This window comes from Hyperolius riggenbachi, chromosome 8 (assembly GCF_040937935.1).
Source record: "Hyperolius riggenbachi isolate aHypRig1 chromosome 8, aHypRig1.pri, whole genome shotgun sequence".
NCBI classification, from domain to species: domain Eukaryota; kingdom Metazoa; phylum Chordata; class Amphibia; order Anura; family Hyperoliidae; genus Hyperolius; species Hyperolius riggenbachi.
The window spans coordinates 125,930,363-125,950,710 of record NC_090653.1 but is presented as its reverse complement, the minus strand read 5'-3'; the positions used below and the strand labels follow the sequence as shown (position 1 = coordinate 125,950,710).

The window sequence follows — 20,348 nt, the reverse complement described above, 5'->3', positions numbered from 1 at the left end:
TACATAGTAATGCCATGTAGGAAATGTCCGATGCAAAGGACAAAATGGAGACGCTCAGAACAGTAATAGCCCATCCACTGTCACCGTGCATGGCAGGAATCCAATGAAGTGTGAACTGAGCCTTAACCTAATGTCTCTACTACATTCCAGGGCAATTCTGAGGGGGAAAGGGCAGTTACCCTATCAGTATACTTTCAGAATGTGGGAGGAAGAAAGAATGCTTTGAATGATACAAGCAGAGGAAGAACTCCAAGCTGATTGTTTCCTGTGGGGCCTCACATGCTACAAATTGCTGAGCATTAGGCTTTCATAATAAAACTACAAGCAAATGTAATTTATAGACATGGCCAAAGTCACCAAAAGCAATACTTTTCTCAAACATAAAGTAACATTACCTGTGGTCTAAGAAGAGGAATTTCCACTCTAAACTGTGTCTTGAGGTGAATTCTTCACAAGGCTCTTCAATGTTGCACAGCTCCTGTGGAGACAGAGTAAGGTGAAATCAGGGCTAAGTTGGTTTCTGATGTAGAGCCCATTTCCACTTGGTGGGATTTGATGTGATCATCGCACTGCTCCGCATCCCGCCACGGGTACTTCCGGTCGTGGTCTGGACTTCCAGATGCGGCCAATGATCAGAGCTAATGGGATCCGGATGCATGCTGCAAGAATCTGCGAGCTGCTGCAGATTCTCTGATCGCACCACACCCGACTGCACAAACAGCTTGCAATGGAAACTGTTCCACTGCTGTGCATTCGTTTTAATTCGGGTGCGGCGCGGTGTGGTAATCGCGCCGCACCACACCAATGGACACCTCCTTACCTGACAAGAGCTGAAGACAGTTTTTGAACCTTTAACAGTTTCACTAGTCACCATATTTATAAACGACAGAACATATATTTTTCATCAGTGACCTAGGCTGGCAAGTGAACATAATGGGCTTGATTTAAGAAAGTCATCTAAAGGTGGCCACTAATAATACAATTTTACGATTGATTGTTTACAAACGATTCTTTGTATGAACGGAAATGATCGTTTTGGACCACCAATAGACAAAAATCTCCTGACCAATGCAGTCAGATTAACGGGATTGATACAAAAATCAGATCGATGTCATTAATCTGATAGGAGATTTATTTTTTCATTAGTGGTCAAAATCGATCATTTCCGATTGTTCATACGTTCATACACAAATTGTAATGTTAGCGGCCACCACCTTAAAGGGGACCTAAACTGAGAGGGATATGGATGTTTCCTTTTAAACCATACTAGTTGCCTGGCGGTCCTGCTGATCTCTTTCACTGCAGTAGTGGTTGAATCACAGACCTGAAACAAGCATGCAGCTAATCCAGTCTGACTTCAGTCAGAGCACCTGATCTGCATGCTTGTTCAGGGGCTGTGGCTAAAAATATTACAGACACAGGATCAGCAGGAGAGTCAGGCAACTGGTATTATTTTAAAAGCAAAAATCCATATCCTTCTCAGTTTAGGTTCCCTTTAAGGACTAGGTTCTCAACACTTTGCATGTGTACCCCAGAGGGTACTTTAGTTGGGCTCAGGGAGTACTTCAGCATGTCAATCTGTTATAGCAAGTTGTGAAATAAGAAAAATATAAATCATAGATAAACATATATATATTTATAATTAGTTAAAAGCATCAACTAGTGACTAAGATGGTACAATACTCTATTGCTATTATGGATTGACTAAGATAAGTTGAAATACCACTGATCCCAGCAACTACAGTATTACCGATCACTGGAGAACATGAAATCCTGCAAACCTGCCTTCAACTACAACCCTCCTTTGGATCAAATCAGCCCAATGCACTGGTTGCTGAAAGGTTAGTAAAGGAGCATCAGCAGAACCAGAGGCGTCACTAGAGGGGAGCATCGCCTCACAGGGGGGCCCAGAGCTGTGGGTGGCCCAACCGCTAACCTTCCCTTCCTCCAGTACGAAGACTATACTTCAGATAAGGTGTTTTTGTGGCTACATGTAATATCTGCAACTATGGCGGCTGTGGACATGCAGGGGATACCCGCAGCCGCCTTTGTTCCCTGTTCACAGGCCTCATCCGTTCCATCGGCGTCTAGCACGCCGGGAACGGTACTGTCTTGTGCTCATAGGGTCGCTGTATCGCGCGAGGACAGGACCTTTATGCTGGAAGAAGGCGCGTCAGCTGACCTGCCGGTCGGCTGACGTCAGAGGTGACTCACGCCGCTCGGATTGGCTGATTGGTAAGGGGCGCGGCTGTGAGCTCTCCTCGGCTTCTTAAGCCTTCACTGGTCATTGGCAACTTGTCTGCTGTTGCGAATACACTCGTGTTAGCGCTCAGACCTTAGACTAGTATCCGGTGTGCTTTGATCTGGGAGGAAACCAGGGATTTCACAAAAGACTAGGACTATTGTTATATTGTATTACTGATTACCTGTGTATGATTCTGGCTATACTCTGACCTTGCTATTGCTTATCGATTCTGTACTTCTGCCTATCTGACCTTAGTTGCTGAACCTCTGCCTGATAACTCTCTATTCTTCTGCCTCACGTTTCTGTACTGTTATTGCTTCTCAGTTGCCAAACCTTGCCTATCTGACCTCTCTACTCACCAGTGGGCCCTTGCCACTGTGAGGTGCTCTTTTGACTAAATACCCACCAGCTCCTCTGGTGAGGTTAGTTTAAGTTATATAGCTCCTGTGACTGATAGTACCTTACCAGCTCCTCTGGTAAGGTCTAGTTAAACTATTCAGTCGCTTGTGCTGTTAGTACCTTACCAGCTCCTCTGGTAAGGTTTAGCCAAACTTTGTTGTTACTCTTGCTGTTAGTACTTTACCAGCTCCTCTGGTAAAGACCTATTATTTATTCTACTGTTGTTGCAGCTAGTACCCACCAGCTCCCCTGGTGAGGGCTAGCACTATTGTTGCAGCTAGTACCCACCAGCTCCCCTGGTGAGGTCTAGCACTGTTGTTTCAGATTGTACCAGCTTCTCTGGTGAGATCTATTCATTTAATCTACTGTTGCACTAAACACTTTACACCTCTATTCTCAGCCTTCTATACTTGCATTATTGGTGATACTGCAGATCACCACATAATCAGGTATAGAGTCTGTATTATTGGTGATTCTGCAGATCACCCAATAATCAGACGTCTGTGTGCTACACCAATCGTTACACTACACTTGTTATGGGTGTGTAGATCATGATGGCCAGACTTGTTTTATGACCTTTGTAAGATGGGCCCCAAGGCCGTGAAGAGCACCAAGGGCAGCCAAGGGAAGGGGTCTGAACACCGGAAAGAGTAGGGGAGGGGGGAACAATGTATTTTATTTTTATTTTTTTATGAAATAAAAAAATACATTAGTAATGCTATCAAGTCACCTACCTGATTGATGCGTAACATGAATTTTGTGAATAGTCTACACTAAGCTTGCAAGTGACACTCCGAGTAACGCATAGTGTTAAAAATACACTCACCTTGAGAAATTGTGGTGTGACAAGCCGAACTGTGGCCACAAGACATATCTGCTCTTCATTGGCTGACCGGAATGCCCTTGCAACAGCCGACTCAAAACCATTATATGAAGATGTAGGCACTGTAATAAAATTGGACAGGTGCGAGCATCAGCAAATGTTCAGATTAGATCTTTCATACTGATCAGAATGCAGAGGTCCTGCTGTCAGCAGTTCAGGGGCACATCGTATATGACATGATCTTATCACAGCTTCACCTACAGAACATTGTGCCTACACACAGTACATAAAACAGCTATTTTCTTTCAGTTTTGTGGCACATCATAATTCCAGACTTAAAGATAGGAATATAAATGAGGTGCAGGTCAGAAGATACTGTCCAGGAGAATGTATATGGGATAATCAAGTTTTTCAACCATAATATAGGGCATGTCTACTGAGAGTGATAGTGCCTGGAGAGATATGACTACGGTACCTCCCAAGCAGACTGTATTACACCACATCAACCAAAGATAATTGCATGTCTATGGAAAGCTTTGTATATAAAAAGGTAATACTGGAAAGATGTAAAAGTTAGTATTGATCAATAAAATGTAGCTCAGTAAGTTATACTATATGGTGCTATATTAAATGTACAGTAACTGGTGCTATATTAAATGTACAGTAACTAGAATTATCAGTATAAAGCTCGGTTCACATTAGACTTAAAAAACGTTCCGGTTCCAGATAGGAAGGGAACGGATCCAATGATAGCTTATGGATCCGTTCACATCTGTTCAATCAAGCATATCCGTTCCGCACGATCCACTGAAAGGACCGCAAGTTTCCTTCAGCACCAATTTTTTCGGACCGCTGAGCCCAGCGGAACGGAAATGGAAGCTGAAGCACTGCATTGGGGGCAGTGAGAAAACAGAACATTTCTTCACACTAGTGAAGAAACAGACCATTCTAAATAGAAAAATACAGTTTGGGGGCGGAGGTTTGGGGAGATGTGGGGAAACGGAACAGAAACAGAATGGCAACAGAGTGAAATCGGGTCCGATCGACCGGTGATCAGATCCATTTTCACGGATCCGTTTGCCACTTCAATGCAAGTGTGAACCGGGCCTAACCTGTTTGTAGTTCCTACTGCTGTTTGCACTATTGCATCTACTGCTGTTTGCACTATTGCATTTTGCTGCTGCTTAAAGGGTTACTCAAGGCAAAATTAAAAATGAGTTTAACTTACCTGGGGCTTCTTGCAGCCCCTGTGCTCACAATGTCCATCCGAGTCCCTCTGGCCAGCGGCGGCAACGCCCACAAATGCCAGATGGTGGCTAATGCACAGACACAGCCCCAAGCCGCACATACCCTGATGCGCTAACAGGCACAGGAGCGCGGAGAAGAGGCACATGGCCATCAGCTTTGCAGGGGTCACTGCTGACTGTCGGAGGGACACAGATGTACACCGTGGGCACAGGATGACTCCGGAGGGCTTCAAGAAGTCTCAGGTAAGTTAAACTTATTTTTAATTTGGCATTAAGATTTCCTTGCACACTTGCACACTGTGTTGCACCGCAGTACACTTTCCTGCCGCTTCTCCACTGCAAGGGCCATGCAAGTCTATGGAGACTTGCAGACTTTACACAATGCTACAAGGTGCACTGGAGATATCCAAATTACCACAATACCAGTGCAAAGGCTGCAGAACGTTACCGTGTGATCCGTGACTACCGCATGGATTATGCAGCAATGCAAGTCAATGGGTAACACAGGCGCGCGATCTGACAGGAAACCCAGAAATGACCTTCTTGCCCAGCAGGGAGTGTGTCAGTACCTGGGGGCGGGCCTATCCATATGACCCTGTTGCCGCACCATGGCGCAGGGTCATATGAAACCTCATATCTGCAGTGCCATGCAGTACTCACACCGCATCGCATCTTATAGCTCAAGTGTAAAACCAGCCTTAAAATAAAACTGTCTTTTGTTCCCAAAAGTTTTAGAAAACAATATTTTCATTTTCTGCAGATAACAGTGTATACAAGTTACATTGTTTTTATTGGTGACATTAGCAATGGATAGAGCAGGGGTCCAACCCCTATCTACTGGCAAACTTTAATTGCCAAGGTGACCTAATGAACCTGAGAGGGTTAAGGTTCCAAAAAGAAACAGAAAAGCAAACACAGTCATGTTTTTATAATGAGATGTTTTCCACTCTTGTCAAAGTGGCACAATGGCAGAATTAGTCACAATGACATTAGGAATAGTGACATTAGTCACGGCTACAACGCTCAGCATCTAATTAACACATTTAACACATATAGATATTAGAAGAGCTTGTTATCGGTCCGACACAAACTCGATTGCGAGAATACAAATCCATAAAGTTTTGCGAAAGGTTACAAAGCTGCTGTCACATATTTTGTTTACAGCAATTATGTTCATACGTAGGTGGAGTTAAACGGCTTTATAATGATGTCAGACAGTATTCCGACTCTAGAGGAGGTTTTCCATCTGTATAGCTGCATATAAGACTGTGCTGGGGACAGACTATAGTATAATAATCTATAGCTGGCTATTGTTATTGTGGTAGGATGGCCCATTGACAGGCTCAGTAGAAGAAAAGGTTACATGCTAGTTGTCCATGCAGACAGATAAGAGCTTAAAGAGACTCCGTAACAAAAATTGCATCCTGTTTTTTATCATCCTACAAGTTCCAAAAGCTATTCTAATGTGTTCTGGCTAACTGCAGCATTTTCTGCTATCTCAGTCTCTGTAATAAATCAATGTATCTTTCCCTTGTCAGACTTGTCAGCCTGTGTCTGGAAGGCTGCCAAGTTCTTCAGTGTTGTGGTTCTGCTATGAATTCCCCCTTCCAGGCCCCTCTATGCACACTGCCTGTGTATTATTTAGATTAGAGCAGCTTCTCTCTTCTCTCTTATCTTTTACAAGCTGGATAAATCGTCCTCTGAGCTGGCTGGGCTTTCACATACTGAAGAATTACAGACAAGGGCAAAGCTGTTTGCAGGAGAAAAAAGAGCAGCCTGAAACTTCAGTGCATGAGATTCTGCAGGGGGAAAGAAACACACAAATGATCTCTTGATATTCAAAAGGAAGGCTGTATACAGCCTGCTTGTGTATGGATATATTTTCTATGTGTGGACATACAGTACATCAACCTACTTCCTGTTTTGGTGGCCATTTTGTTTGTTTATAAACAAACTTTTTAAAACTGTTTTTAACCACTTTTAATGCGGCGGGGAGCAGCGAAATTGTGACAGAGGGTAATAGGAGATGTCCCCTAACGCACTGGTATGTTTACTTTTGTGCGATTTTAACAATACAGATTCTCTTTAAGAGAAGAAATAAAGTTTACCAAGAAACTAGCACAGCAGATAGACAACTCTCAATGCCATGTGAAAATATCAAAATACTTTTTTTTACTTGTAGTATATGATTTTTTGCTGTGCATTCTTTACGTTTAAAGGATACCCAAAGTGACATGTGTCATGATGAGATAGCCATGTGTATGTACAGTGCCTAGCACACAAATAACTATGCTGTGTTCCTTTTTTTCTTTCTCGGTCTGAAAGAGTATCAGCTATGTAAGTGGCTGACTCAATCCTGACTCAGACAGGAAGTGATTACAGTGTGACCCTCACTGATGGCAAAATGCTCTTTGATTTGTGGAAGATCTGAACACTGACAGCTGGCTAATCTGCCTGTGCAGTTATTGGCTTGCTATTCACCAGCCTTGCCCGCGTACGTTAAAAAGGGGTGCTGGGAAAAAAGGGCGCGGGGTTTTAAACGATAAGCATAGATAACGTTTAAAAATATATTGTACTGTATTTCGTTTAAAATGAATGTTTTATAAAGTTATAAATCATTAAATAATGTGCATGAAATCGGTAATTGTAAAAACGTTAATCTTCCGTTTAAAAAGTGAAACGTATAATAACGTTTAAAAAAAAAATTACTAAGTAACCCTCCCTGTACCTACCCCTAACCCCTAGACCCCCCTGTTGGTGCCTAAACCTAAGACCCCCCTGTTGGTGCCTAAACCTAAGACCCCCCTGTTGGTGCCTAAACCTAAGACCCCCCTGTTGGTGCCTAAACCTAAGACCCCCCTGTTGGTGCCTAAACCTAAGACCCCCCTGTTGGTGCCTAAACCTAAGACCCCCCTGGTGGTGCCTAAACCTAAGACCCCCCTGGTGGTGCCTAAACCTAAGACCCCCCTGTTGGTGCCTAAACCTAAGACCCCCCTGGTGGTGCCTAAACCTAAGACCCCCCTGTTGGTGCCTAAACCTAAGACCCCCCTGGTGGTGCCTAAACCTAAGACCCCCCTGTTGGTGCCTAAACCTAAGACCCCCCTGGTGGTGCTTAAACCTAAGACCCCCCTGTTGGTGCCTAAACCTAAGACCCCCCTGGTGGTGCCTAAACCTAAGACCCCCCTGTTGGTGCCTAAACCTAAGACCCCCCTGGTGGTGCTTAAACCTAAGACCCTCCTTAGTAATCACATAAAATATATTACAATTTACGTTACGTACTGATCGCTTCGTTTCGTGAATAATAATGTTTTACAAACACTAAGGGATAACATTTAAAATAATGTTTTATTGAAATAGAAAACGTAAATCATCACAAGCAGTTATAAAACATGAAAAATCTTCGGGCGCCGTTGGAAAACGTTATTATTCTCGGGCGCCCTTTTTTCCTGTTCGGCGCCCAGTAAACGATAATTAATATGGGAGTGAATGGCGGCGCCCGATTTGTCCACTAGCCACCTGCGCCCTTTTTTACTGTTTCCGCCTTGCCCTCCCTATTGTTGCAGTCTTTGAAGATGTATGGGTGTCTCCCCGGGTACTGATTGTGAGTGTTGACTTTTTCATTGTCTTTTGATTCATCATAACCATCAGATAAGCATGACCTTTTGTTAAAGAATTCTCTATTCTAGGCACTCCTGAGGAAGACAGAAATGTAGCAAGGCTACAGAAAGATTTCTAGGGGCTGGAAGAAGCCCTGGGTAAGTAAAGCTTTATACCCTTGTCACCAGGGGTGAGCCTGGGGTGCCTGGCACCTGGGTGCAAGAGTTTCTCTGGCGCCTATGGGAGTGGTTAAATTAACCACGCCCAACCACATAACCACACCCATGTCCTGCCTAATCACACCCACACCTTCCACCTCTTTACGCATGCACGTAATACCCCATTCCTACCCCTCTTCCATGGGCTTGCTCCTGGCTGGCTTTGGCTGCCTGTGAGTCTGCTAGTCTCTGGACTGACTCAGGCTGAGAGGCTCTGCGAGTGCGACGCAGTCACACACTGCGTATTTATGGCTGCCTGCGGCCACCCTACTCTCGCTCGCTGACGTCGGCTCCTCCCCCTTGCCAAGCCTAAGCGTGAGGTGGGCTGCCTGTATCTTTCCCGTTGTGCCGCGCAGCCTGCCAGTGTTGCCAACCTTTGAAGATTTTTAGATGACAAAATTTCCCCACTAAATGCACATAAGAGACAGCTTTTCCCCATGTAAATGCACATAAGAGACCGCTTTTCACCAGTAAATGCACATAACAAGGGACTGCTTTTCACCAGTAAATGCACGTAACAAGAGACTGCTTTTTACCAATAAATGCACGTAACAAGAGACTGCTTTTTACCAATAAATGCACGTAACAAGAGACCCCTTTTCACCAGCAAATGCACATAATAAGAGACAGCTTTTCACCAGCAAATGCACATAATAAGAGACAGCTTTTCACCAACAAATGCACATAATAAGAGACAGATTTTCACCAGTAAATGCACATAATGACAAACAGCCAGTGTCCCCAGAATATATAGCCAGGGATATATGTGCCCAGTATATGTAGACAGGGGTATATGTCCCAGTATATGTAGGCAGGTGTATATGTCCCAGTATATGTATGCAGCAGCAGGGGTATATGTCCCAGTATATGTAGGCAGGGGTATATGTCCCCAGTATATTTAGTCAGGGGTATATGTCCCCAGTATATGTAGTCAGGGGTATATGTCCCCAGTATATGTAGACAGGGGTATATGTCCCCAGTATATGTAGACGGGGGTATATGTCCCCAGTATATGTAGCCAGGGGGTATATGTGCCCAGTATATGTAGCCAGGGGTATATGTGCCCAGTATATGTAGCCAGGGGTATATGTGCCCAGTATATGTAGCCAGGGGTATATGTGCCCAGTATATGTAGCCAGGGGTATATGTGCCCAGTATATGTAGCCAGGGGGTATATGTGCCCAGTATACGTAGCCAGGGGGTATATGTGCCCAGTATATGTAGCCAGGGGGTATATGTGCCCAGTATATGTAGCCAGGGGGTATATGTGCCCAGTATATGTAGCCAGGGGGTATATGTGGCCAGTATATGTAGCCAGGGGGTATATGTGCCCAGTATATGTAGCCAGGGGGTATATGTGCCCAGTATATGCAGCCAGGGGGTATATGTGCCCAGTATATGTAGCCAGGGGGTTTATGTGCCCAGTATATGTAGCCAGGGGGTATATGTGCCCAGTATATGTAGTCAGCGGGTACATGTGCCCAGTATATGTAGCCAGGGGGTATATGTGCCCAGTATATGTAGCCAGGGGTATATGTGCCCAGTATATGTAGTCAGAGGTATATGTCCCCAGTATATGTAGCCAGGGGGTATATGTCCCAGTATATGTAGCCAGGGGTATATGTCCCCAGTATATGTAGCCAGGGGTATATGTCCCCAGTATATGTAGGCAGGGGGTATATGTCCCAGTATATGTAGCCGGGGTTATATGTCCCCAGTATATGTAGCCAGGGGTATATGTCCCCAGTATATGTAGGCAGAGGTATAGGGTCCCCGTTTAGGTAGTGAGTGACAGGAGCGCGCTGCCTCGCTGCCTCCCTCCCTCCAGCCGCTGCCGCTCCCCCCTCACCTTGCAGCAGCTTCAGACCTCAATCAGCAGGCGACCCGACCAGAAAGAGGGCGCCGGACGCACCCGCTCTATATGCGGAAGTGATGTCACTTCCGCATATCAGTGCGGCGTGCTAGGTCCTAGCGCCCGCCCGCCCAATCGAGGTCTGATGCGGCGCCGGCGGCTAGAGGGAGGGAGGGAGCTTCGGCCACAGGGGGAGAGCGGCGGCCGGGCGGCGCCTCTCAGAGGCAGGCGCCTGGGTGCCTTGCACCCGCAGCACCAGCCCAGGCTCGACCCTGCTTGTCACCTCACATATCCTTTCAGGACCAGAGCTGTCCTTTCCCTTTTGTAAACAGTGATTACTGTGATTGGCTTAAGGTGGCCATAAACTGGTAGATTTGCCATCAGATTCGACCAACAGATAGATCCCTCTCTGATCGAATCTGATCAGAGAGGGATCGTATGGCTACCTTTACTGCAAACAGATTGTGAACCGATTTCAGCCTGAAACCGTTCACAATCTGTGGTGGTGGTGCTGCCCCCGCTCCCCGCCCCGCATACATTACCTGCTCCGCTGGCGCGAGTCCCCTGGACACCGCTGCTCCGTCTCTGCGCTGGTCTCCAGCATGCTTCACTTCTTCCTGCCCGGCAGGAAGTTTAAACAGTAGAGGGCGCTCTACTATTTAAACTTCCTGCTGGGCAGGAAGAAGTGAAGCATGCCGAAGACTAGACCAGACCAGCGCGGAGACGGAGCAGCGGTGACAGCGGTACTCGCGCCGGCGGAACAGGTAATGTATTGCCGCTGTATTGCGTCGGTCGTCGGGCATTCGAACGCCGCTATCGTCGCACTCCCAACCCGCCGGCACTCAAAAAAAATTCTTCCGCACGGATAGATCGACGGGAGTCGACGGGAACGATGGATTTCCACGGACGGAAATCCATCGTTCTGTCAGCGGTGTGCGCGGCGATTTCACAGCCGTTTCGATCACTGTGATCAAAACGGCTGTATATCGGCGGGAAAATCGTTAGGTGTATGGGCCCCTTAACAGTAACCACGAGACCAGGATACGGAGATTTGCTGTCAATGTGACAGCAGAGCAAACAGGCTGCAGTGTCGCTGGATCAGCGAGAGCATTGGGAACAGCGTGACCACGTGGCAGGGAAGTTGAAATCTACGCCCTTGCGGGGATAAGTGGACACAAGCATGGCACAGATTTCAACCAGTGGAAATGGTTAAACAGGCACTGTAGTGACATATACAGTCATAGAATGTTATACATTATTCAGGATACCCCCTTTTACAGAATGTTTCTGGACTGGTTCTAGCATCAGAAACACTTCCTATATCTATATATTGCTGTACATTGAATGTAACCCTACCCTTGCAGTGATGTTTAGCCAAGGCGGTTTGGTTATGTGGAAGTGGGAGGCCAGATATATTTTCTATTGGCTTTAGAATTTTAGTAAACAAACATTCTACAGAGATCACCTGACAGGACATACAATGTTGTGTTCCATGCTGAAATCTATTGAATGTCTGTGTCCTTTGGAAGGATTGGATCACATAGATCCCTCTAGGATCAGATTATGATGTTAGATGGATCTATGTTTTGGTCGTTGTGACCAGTGTATGTCCAGCTTAAAGTTGTACTTGTGCACATAAGCTCTTCAGTGTAAATCATGATTATGCTTCACAAATCTTACATCATCTATTTAAAATAAATGTAAAATACTAACCGTGTGTAAAAAACTTAAAATCTACGACAAATTTTACATATTCATAAGTAGGAGGTTCATTTGGATCCAGATTTCCTCTTGCTAAATGACAGCAAAACTCTACTTGTTTTTCATCTGAAAAAGAGAAACAGAAAAATAGTTTGCACAGATTTTGCTGTACAGATAACAACAGGGACACCATGTCTCCAGTGGCATAGCTAAGAAGTTATGGGCCCTGGTGCAAGTTTAGCATGGGGGCGCCCCAAGCACTCTATAAATAACAGTTGATACGGTGCACCAAAACCTGCCAAGGACAACCACAGTGTCAGAGGTGCAAGAGGGGTGGGGAACTGTAATGATCACCACTATTCAAATCAACTATGGAAGTGAGTATTATCAGCACAGGACCAATAAAGAGCTAATACTGTGTTTGATCCCAAAGGCCCCGATGCAGTGGCTACCTCTGCACCCCCTATTGCTACACCACTGTATGTCTCTCTGTATCTCATTAGTATGGTCAGTGTCTCTCTGTATCACAGTGGTATGGTCAGTGTTTCTGTATCTCAGTCGTATGGGCAGTGTCTCTGTATCTCAGTGGTTTGGTCAGTGTCTCTCTGTATCTCAGTGGTATGGTCAGTGTCTCTGTATCTCAGTAGTATGGTCAGTGTCTGTCTGTATGTCAGTGGTATGGTCAGTGTCTCTCTGTATCTCAGTGGTATGGCCAGTGTCTCTGTATCTCAGTTGCATGGTCAGTGTCTGTCTGTATGTCAGTCGTATGGTCAGTGTCTCTCTGTATCTCAGTGGTATGGCCAGTGTCTCTGTATCTCAGTAGTATGGTCAGTGTCTGTCTGTATGTCAGTGGTATGGTCAATGTCTCTCTGTATCTCAGTGGTATGGTCAGTGTCTCTGTATCTCAGTAGTATGGTCAGTGTCTCTGTATCTCAGTACTATGGTCAGTGTCTCTCTGTATCACAGTGGTATGGTCAGTGTTTCTGTATCTCAGTCGTATGGGCAGTGTCTCTGTATCTCAGTAGTATAGTCACTGTCTCTGTATCTCAGTGGTTTGGTCAGTGTCTCTCTGTATCTCAGTGGTACGCTCATTGTCTCTCTGTATCTCAGTTGTATGGTCAGTGTCTCTCTGTATCTCAGTGGTATGGTCAGTGTCTCTGTATCTCAGTAGTATGGTCAGTGTCTGTCTGTATGTCAGTGGTATGGTCAGTGTCTCTCTGTATCTCAGTGGTATGGCCAGTGTCTCTGTATCTCAGTAGTATGGTCAGTGTCTCTGTATCTCAGTACTATGGTCAGTGTCTCTCTGTATCACAGTGGTATGGTCAGTGCTTCTGTATCTCAGTCGTATGGGCAGTGTCTCTGTATCTCAGTAGTATAGTTACTGTCTCTGTATATCAGTGGTTTGGTCAGTGTCTCTCTGTATATCAGTGGTAAGGTCAGCGTCTCTGTATCTCAGTAGTATGGTCAGTGTCTTTGATCTCAGTGGTATGGTCAGTGTATCTTAGTGGTATGGTCAATGTCTCTGTATCTCAGTGGCATGGTCAGTGTCTCTCTGTAGTATGGTCAATGTCTCTTTGTATCTCAGTGGTATGGTCAGTGTCTCTCTGTATCTTAGTGGTTTGGTCAGTGTTTCTCTGTGTCTCAGGGGTATGGTCAGTGTCTCTGTATCTCAGTAGTATGGTCAATGTCTCTCTGTTTCTCAGTAGTATGGTCAGTGTATCTGTTTCTCAGTAGTATGGTCAGTGTTTCTCTGTATCTTAGTGGTATGGTTAGTGTCTCTCTATCTCAGTAGTATGGTCAGTGTCTCTCTGTATCTCAGTAGTATGGTCGGTGTCTCTCTGTATCTTAGTGGTATGGTCAGTGTCTCTCTGTATCTCAGTAGTACGGTCAGTGTCTCACTGTAGTACGGTCAATGCCTCTTTGTATCTCATTAGCATGGTCAGTGTCTCTCTCTAGTATGGTCAATGTCTCTTTGTATATCAGTGGTATGGTCAGTGTCTCTCTGAATCTCAGTGGTATGGTCAGTGTCTCTGTATCTCAGTGGTATGGTCGGTGTCTCTCTGTATCTTAGTGGTATGGTAAGTGCCTCTCTGTATCTCAGTAGTATGGTCAGTGTCTCACTGTAGTACGGTCAATGCCTTTTTGTATCTCATTAGTATGGTCAGTGTCTTTCTCTAGTATGGTCAATGTCTCTTTGTATATCAGTGGTATGGTCAGTGTCTCTCTGAATCTCAGTGGTATGGTCAGTGTCTCTGTATCTCAGTGGTACGGTCATTGTCTCTCTGTATCTCAGTTGTATGGTCAGTGTCTCTCTGTATCTCAGTAGTTTGGTCAGTGTCTCTGTATCTCAGTGGTATGGTCAGTGTCTTTCTGTATCTTAGTGGTATGGTCAGTGTCTCTCTGTATCTCAGTAGTATGGTCAGTGTCTCTCTATATCTCAGTAGTATGGTGTCTCTGTATCTCATTAGTATGGTTAGTGTCTCTCTGTATGCTGGAAGACTCAGCTGTGTCACTTTGTCTCAGCAGACAATATCTATCAGTATGTTGGCAGCTGGACAGTTACCAGTAAGGTTGGACAGTTACCCCTGATAACAGGAAAAGTGTGTGTTCAGGTCTGGTGGTGGGTAAATCCCCTATGGGCAGGATGATAGCTGCAGCCCTCCTCTTTAATATGGTAGCAGCAAGTGTAGGGTTCAGGTCTGGTGGTGGGTAAATCCCCTATGGGCAGGATGATAGCTGCAGCCCTCCTCTGTAATATGGTAGCAGCAAGTGTAGGGTTCAGGTCTGGTGATAGGTACATCCCTTATGGGCAGGGTGATAGCTGCAGCCTCATCTGTAATATGGTAGCAGCAAATGTAGGGTTCAGTCTGGTGATGGGTACATCCCTTATGGGCAGGGTGATAGCTGCAGCCTCTTCTGTAATATGGTAGCAGTAAATGTGGGTTCAGGTCTGGTGGTGGGTAATTGCTTACAGGCAGGGTTAAGCCGTAGGTAGAAATGCATTTAGAAAGGGAACTATGGGTTTGATTGTGGAGATAATCATATGCAGATATCAGACATCACACCAGATACAATAGGTATACCAGAACTGTAATAAACCAAGCACACCTTCATTATAAATACAATAAATAAATAAATTATAAATATTTTGATTAATCCCTAAGCCCCTACTATTTGTCATAAGAAAATAAACATTCAATAAAAAATAAATCATGTAAATAACTTTGTATTCTAGCAGGAACCAGGCTGTGGAGTCCGCCATCTATAAAACATGACATAAATGCACAAACACACTGACAACATAGCCTCTAGCTGTACCTCTTGGCAGAAGCAGGCGTCCCTCTCAGAGCAGTTGTATCTAGTTAAATGGCAGTGAATAACTACAGTCTTTGTTTTTTAAAAGCTGGCAAGTAAACTGTCAAGTGTCCTTTGTAATTTCCTGGAGCATTTTGTGTTACAGTGACATACAATCATACATACTGATCTCCATACTGAATTGGTATGGATCAGGCTGAACTAGTTATAGGCATTCCAATAGATGGCATACATTCTTCTCAAAGAGAACCAGTCACCAATAGGCATTTGGTCAATAGAATTTCAACTTTTTCGGACAAGCATATCATCCAACCTAGGTCCACTTTCAGCCTCTGACCATTCTCTGTTTCCAAGCCTTGTACACTCCATGAGATTTTCACTTCAGAAGCTATTCTAGCGAGGGATCAGACTGATATTCATATCTGACCTCAATCGGAATTAAAGCCTCGGAAAAACGGCCATTAGGCTGCCGGTTTTTGCCCTGCACCCATTGCCATCTACCTCACCTACGGTAGGACTCTTTCTGCTATATGCAGCCACGTTGCTTTAAAGAGAACCAGAGATGAAGCACCCTCATGTATTTTATCTTATAAATCAGTGGGAACATGACAGTAAACACCTAATCTGCTCTTTGTTTCATTGTTTAATCTGACTGTTATCACCTCTGATAAGAATCCCTGACTAAGCATTCAGTCTAGCTTTGCTACAGAATGATTATAGCTGAGTCTGTCTTCTCTGGTGTTTTTTCAAGCCCAAGCCTGCCCCCTTGTGGCTCTGCTATAATGACTCAGCTATAATCATTCCCAGCAAAGCCAGACTGAATGCTCAGTCCGGGATTCTTATCACAGCCAAAAACAGACACTTTTAGCAGTGAGGATCAAACGGAGAGCAGGGTAGGTGTTTTCTCTAATGTTCCCACTGATATATATGGTAAAATACATGAGAGTGCTTTGTCTCTGGTTCACTTTAAGGTTAATAGGTAGTTACAAATCCCCATATCTCCAACCCCTCCATGTGCATATAAGACTTGTAGAGTAGTGTATGTAGTGCCGGCTTTCATATATTCTCTCTGACTATATGCAACAAATCTTTCTGAGCATTTCCCTGCAGTATGAGGGCAAATATATTTTGAATACTATAAATACATTGTGTAAGTAAACTCTCATACTGCATGGAAAGTATGGTACACATATCCACTTTTGATTGGCCAATGACTGGTCAATTTCACCAGCTCCATGTAGTATGAGAGTTTATCCACACAATCTGCTCATAGTATTCAATATCTGTGGACCCTCATACTACATGGAAGTGATTAAATTGGTCAGTGATTGGCCAATCATGATTGAAAATGTGTACCAGGCTTAAACGTTATTATCTCTGCAGTGTATAAAAAAATAGCACTGCCCCACAAACCACATCCATAGTATTGATAATAGAAATAGCTACTTACTGTTGAAGAATTCTTGCGTGAGAGGTTCTGACATGAGGATGTGCGGGGCCAGCAGCTTGTACACCTCGCCATGTTCCCGTTCCGGAAGGAAATTCAGTATATTTTGGTCCACCAAATCTGACTGGTACAAAAGTATGTTTTGTCATGTTCAGTAAAATAAAAGCCTAATTGAGCACTCTGTTGTTTTCATGTAATGAAAAGCAACCAAAAAAGTCAATTTCAAACAGACATTTCTTTCGGATATTCCTATATGACTAATGATTACTTGAAATCCAGACTAATCCCGGTCCAACAGCAGCAAGGGTTTAAAGTGAACCCAACATGAGAGGGATATGGAGGCTGACATATTTATTGGTGTTTAAAGAGTAACTGTCAGGCTGCAAAAATAAACCTCTATTCTCTTGTGTTAAACAGTTTAGAAGAAAGCCAAAAAGGCAATACTGAAGTTAAAAATCTCTCTTACTTTGATGTTTGCTGAACAGCAAGCCTCTATATTCCCAAGCTCCTAGGGAGGCCGGCAGGCCACATAACAGATACTGCAAAGCATGCTGGGGCTGCTTCTTCTCCCCACTGCACTACCTTGGATCCTCCCCTTCATTTCCGTATCCCACCCTAAGGCTGCTTTCACAGTGAGAAGTTACAGGCTCATGTTACAGCAGCTTGTATCTTGCAGTCCAGCTCACAACACTGAAAAATCAATGTGCTGTTCACAGGGCACATGTTCCATTAGAGTATACTGCATGAGTCTGCTATTGTTCCTAGCCACATGGCTAATTAATATTCACTGCAAAGTAGTGTTGTCTGGATCATGAACCATTAGTATCTTTGATCCTGATCTTTTTTGTGAGTCGAATCATCAGGAAGCAGGGTAAGGGAGGATATTACATCACAATTGGCTTCATACAAGACAGACAAACATGGAACCTGCCATGAGCTGTCAGGGGCATCAATCTCTGCAAATACTATATAAAAATTCTGTGAAATCCAAAAGTGGACAGTGAAATGCATATGTAATGTAAGTACAGCCAATATTTAGCTACTGAAATATGTGTTTTTTTTTCTCTCAGACCATATACCTAACAGCTCCTCTTTAAGCAATACCAGTTTCCTGGCTGGTAAATTGGGCAAATACCTGGTAATTTTTTTTTCATATTTAAAAAAAAAAGTATTTATTGCTGTCTCAACCCCTGCTGGAAAGGTGTAAAGTAAAAGTAAAGTAGAATCTGCTGGGCAAAAAAAACTCCTAAAAGATTTCGATAACCCATACACACTAGTGCTATTATATAATTATCTTAGAGTTGGGTTTTAAGCTTATGCTACATATTAGGCATGTTGGTTACAGTGAACCTGAGGTAAAAATAAGCAGATGAGATAAACAATTGTATTAATCCTCCTACTCCTAAAAATGATTTTTTTTTTCTTAGATATCCCATGGTTTTATTTTATATTTAAACATTTACAAAGTAGATTGAATATTTTGTTGTCTCTGCTCAGTGGAAGCCTGTTAAGTGTCCCTAAATGAAAAAAAAATGAACAACTGACCTTTTTCTATCTCCCTCTGCCAGGAAAAACTTTATGGCTGTATTTTGCTTATCAATGATGTTTACTATATTCCGGCAAGGTACTGACAGAACTGAAGCTGTCACTTCCATGCCTTAAAAATTAACTCTTTCAGGCAGAAAAATAAAACAGGTAAAACAGCCGGGTTATTAATGTTTTGCCTTGTACATACACATGTTTATTTCATCATGTCACATGTCACCTCGGGTACACTTTAAGTATCTAAACATATTATACATGCATAGTGAGATCTGAAGTGAGCTAGAAGCAATCCCCTGCTGTTGTGTAGATTATGTTAGTAAGCCACACAACAGAGCTCAGTGATAAATGGCCAGTATATTTTATGATCAGTAAGCAAGATAAACTGTAGGAGGACATAACTTACCGGTAAATGGCCAAGGAGAGATGAAACACTATCGGAAACATAAATTATCATCCCATCCGTGGTAAGAGCAATGAGGAACCCATCTAGAGCCTAATGAAGAGAAACGGAAACTCAATCTTCTTTTAATGTGTTAAACCAAACAGTACATTGATTTGGAGGATGGCGCCAAGAGTGGCTATGTATAGCACATACAGATGGCAGTTCCATTTATTGTTATCAGAGTTTATTTATAGAGCTGGCTAAATCAGCCTGAAACAGTACATAAAAATACAGCGGATCAGTCAATGTCACATATAGATAGCTGTTAGAATGGAGAGGTGAAATTGGCGTGAGCTGTGTGTCACTGCACGGTTCTGTGTAATTTCTTAAATCATTACTGTCATACCCACAAAGTTTCAGTTGTCACTTATGTATTGTTTTATGTATCTCCAAGACACCAGTGCTGAAACCACCTCATTGTACTAATTGGCATTTCTATATCACTACACATAACTCTATATTATAAATGTCACTTCCATGTCATTAGATTTATTAGGTCTTGTCACTTTTGCAGCGATACTGTCAGCAGGCCTAAACGTTAATCCAACCATCTAAAATTATCACTGGTGTAACTGGTGAAATATTGTGATGGAACGTAAAATACTTCATGTAATCCCTGTACGCCTTTCCTACCTTATACATGATCGCCATTATTTTATGCTTTGCAATTTTTCAACACTGTTTAACTCTTTAACACCTATAAATTGTCTTTATTTATACAAAACTTGATTGAGTAAGGCTGGGAGCACACTTTTCTGTCCAGAAAACCATGAGTTTTCTGCCATTTATGTTCTGCTTTTTGTGTTTTTTGAATGGTCTTTATGTATGCGTTTGCATTTTGCATACGTCTTGCATGCATTTTTTCATGCATTTGTGTTTTTTACATAATTTGCCCTTTTTAACGAGAAAAGTACAGTATAATTTTTCCCCATAGGATAGCATGGTAGAAAGCAGCCAGGTTTTGTATGATTTTAAAATGTTACATTGCAAATTGTAAAGAGCTTAGATTTGCATCTAATAGACTTCCATGACATGTGAATTCGCAAGCGTTTCCAGCTTCGCAGGAAAACACATGTGATTCAAACAAGTGTGCCCCCAGTCCCAGCCTAAAGGTTTCCTGTCTGCAGAACTCTGGCAAATAGACATAATCAATGACATGGTACTTTTTCAACTTTTGTTGCCGTATTTTGCAAATTTCATGCAGCTTGAAATATGGTCAATCAAAGACTGCATGAAATTGGCAACAAAGTCAGAACAACTGACTGGCAACTCATTGATTATCTTTGCTGGAGAACAGCAAATAGTGCTGGATATCCTTTTCAGAAAATCTTAACCACAATCATCACCCCCACTCTTCACTTCTGCCAGACTGAAATATATACACCGAGAACAATGGCCAGAACTTTTTTACATTGGAAATACTGTAAGTGGTGGTGGGATCCCTTTTTCCACTCTGGCAATGTGAGCTGGCAGCATGGGTCACTTGCTTCAGACTTTCAGATAAGACAGGCAGGAAA

General features: G+C 43.5%; 1 protein-coding gene across 8 annotated transcripts in view; it reads right to left on the bottom strand.

The window, feature by feature from the left end:
- Window positions 1-20,348, bottom strand: part of PASD1 (PAS domain containing repressor 1) — a 214,887-nt gene that overhangs the window by 61,792 nt on the left and 132,747 nt on the right. For all 8 annotated transcript variants that reach the window (XM_068251045.1, XM_068251039.1, XM_068251044.1 and 5 more), the window contains exons 6-10: window positions 18,793-18,882; window positions 16,848-16,968; window positions 12,095-12,208; window positions 3,471-3,589; window positions 396-478 (exon numbers count right to left, since the gene is read on the bottom strand). In XM_068251045.1, the coding sequence (XP_068107146.1) occupies window positions 396-478; window positions 3,471-3,589; window positions 12,095-12,208; window positions 16,848-16,968; window positions 18,793-18,882 (527 nt within the window). The remainder of the gene's footprint in view (window positions 1-395; window positions 479-3,470; window positions 3,590-12,094; window positions 12,209-16,847; window positions 16,969-18,792; window positions 18,883-20,348) is intronic.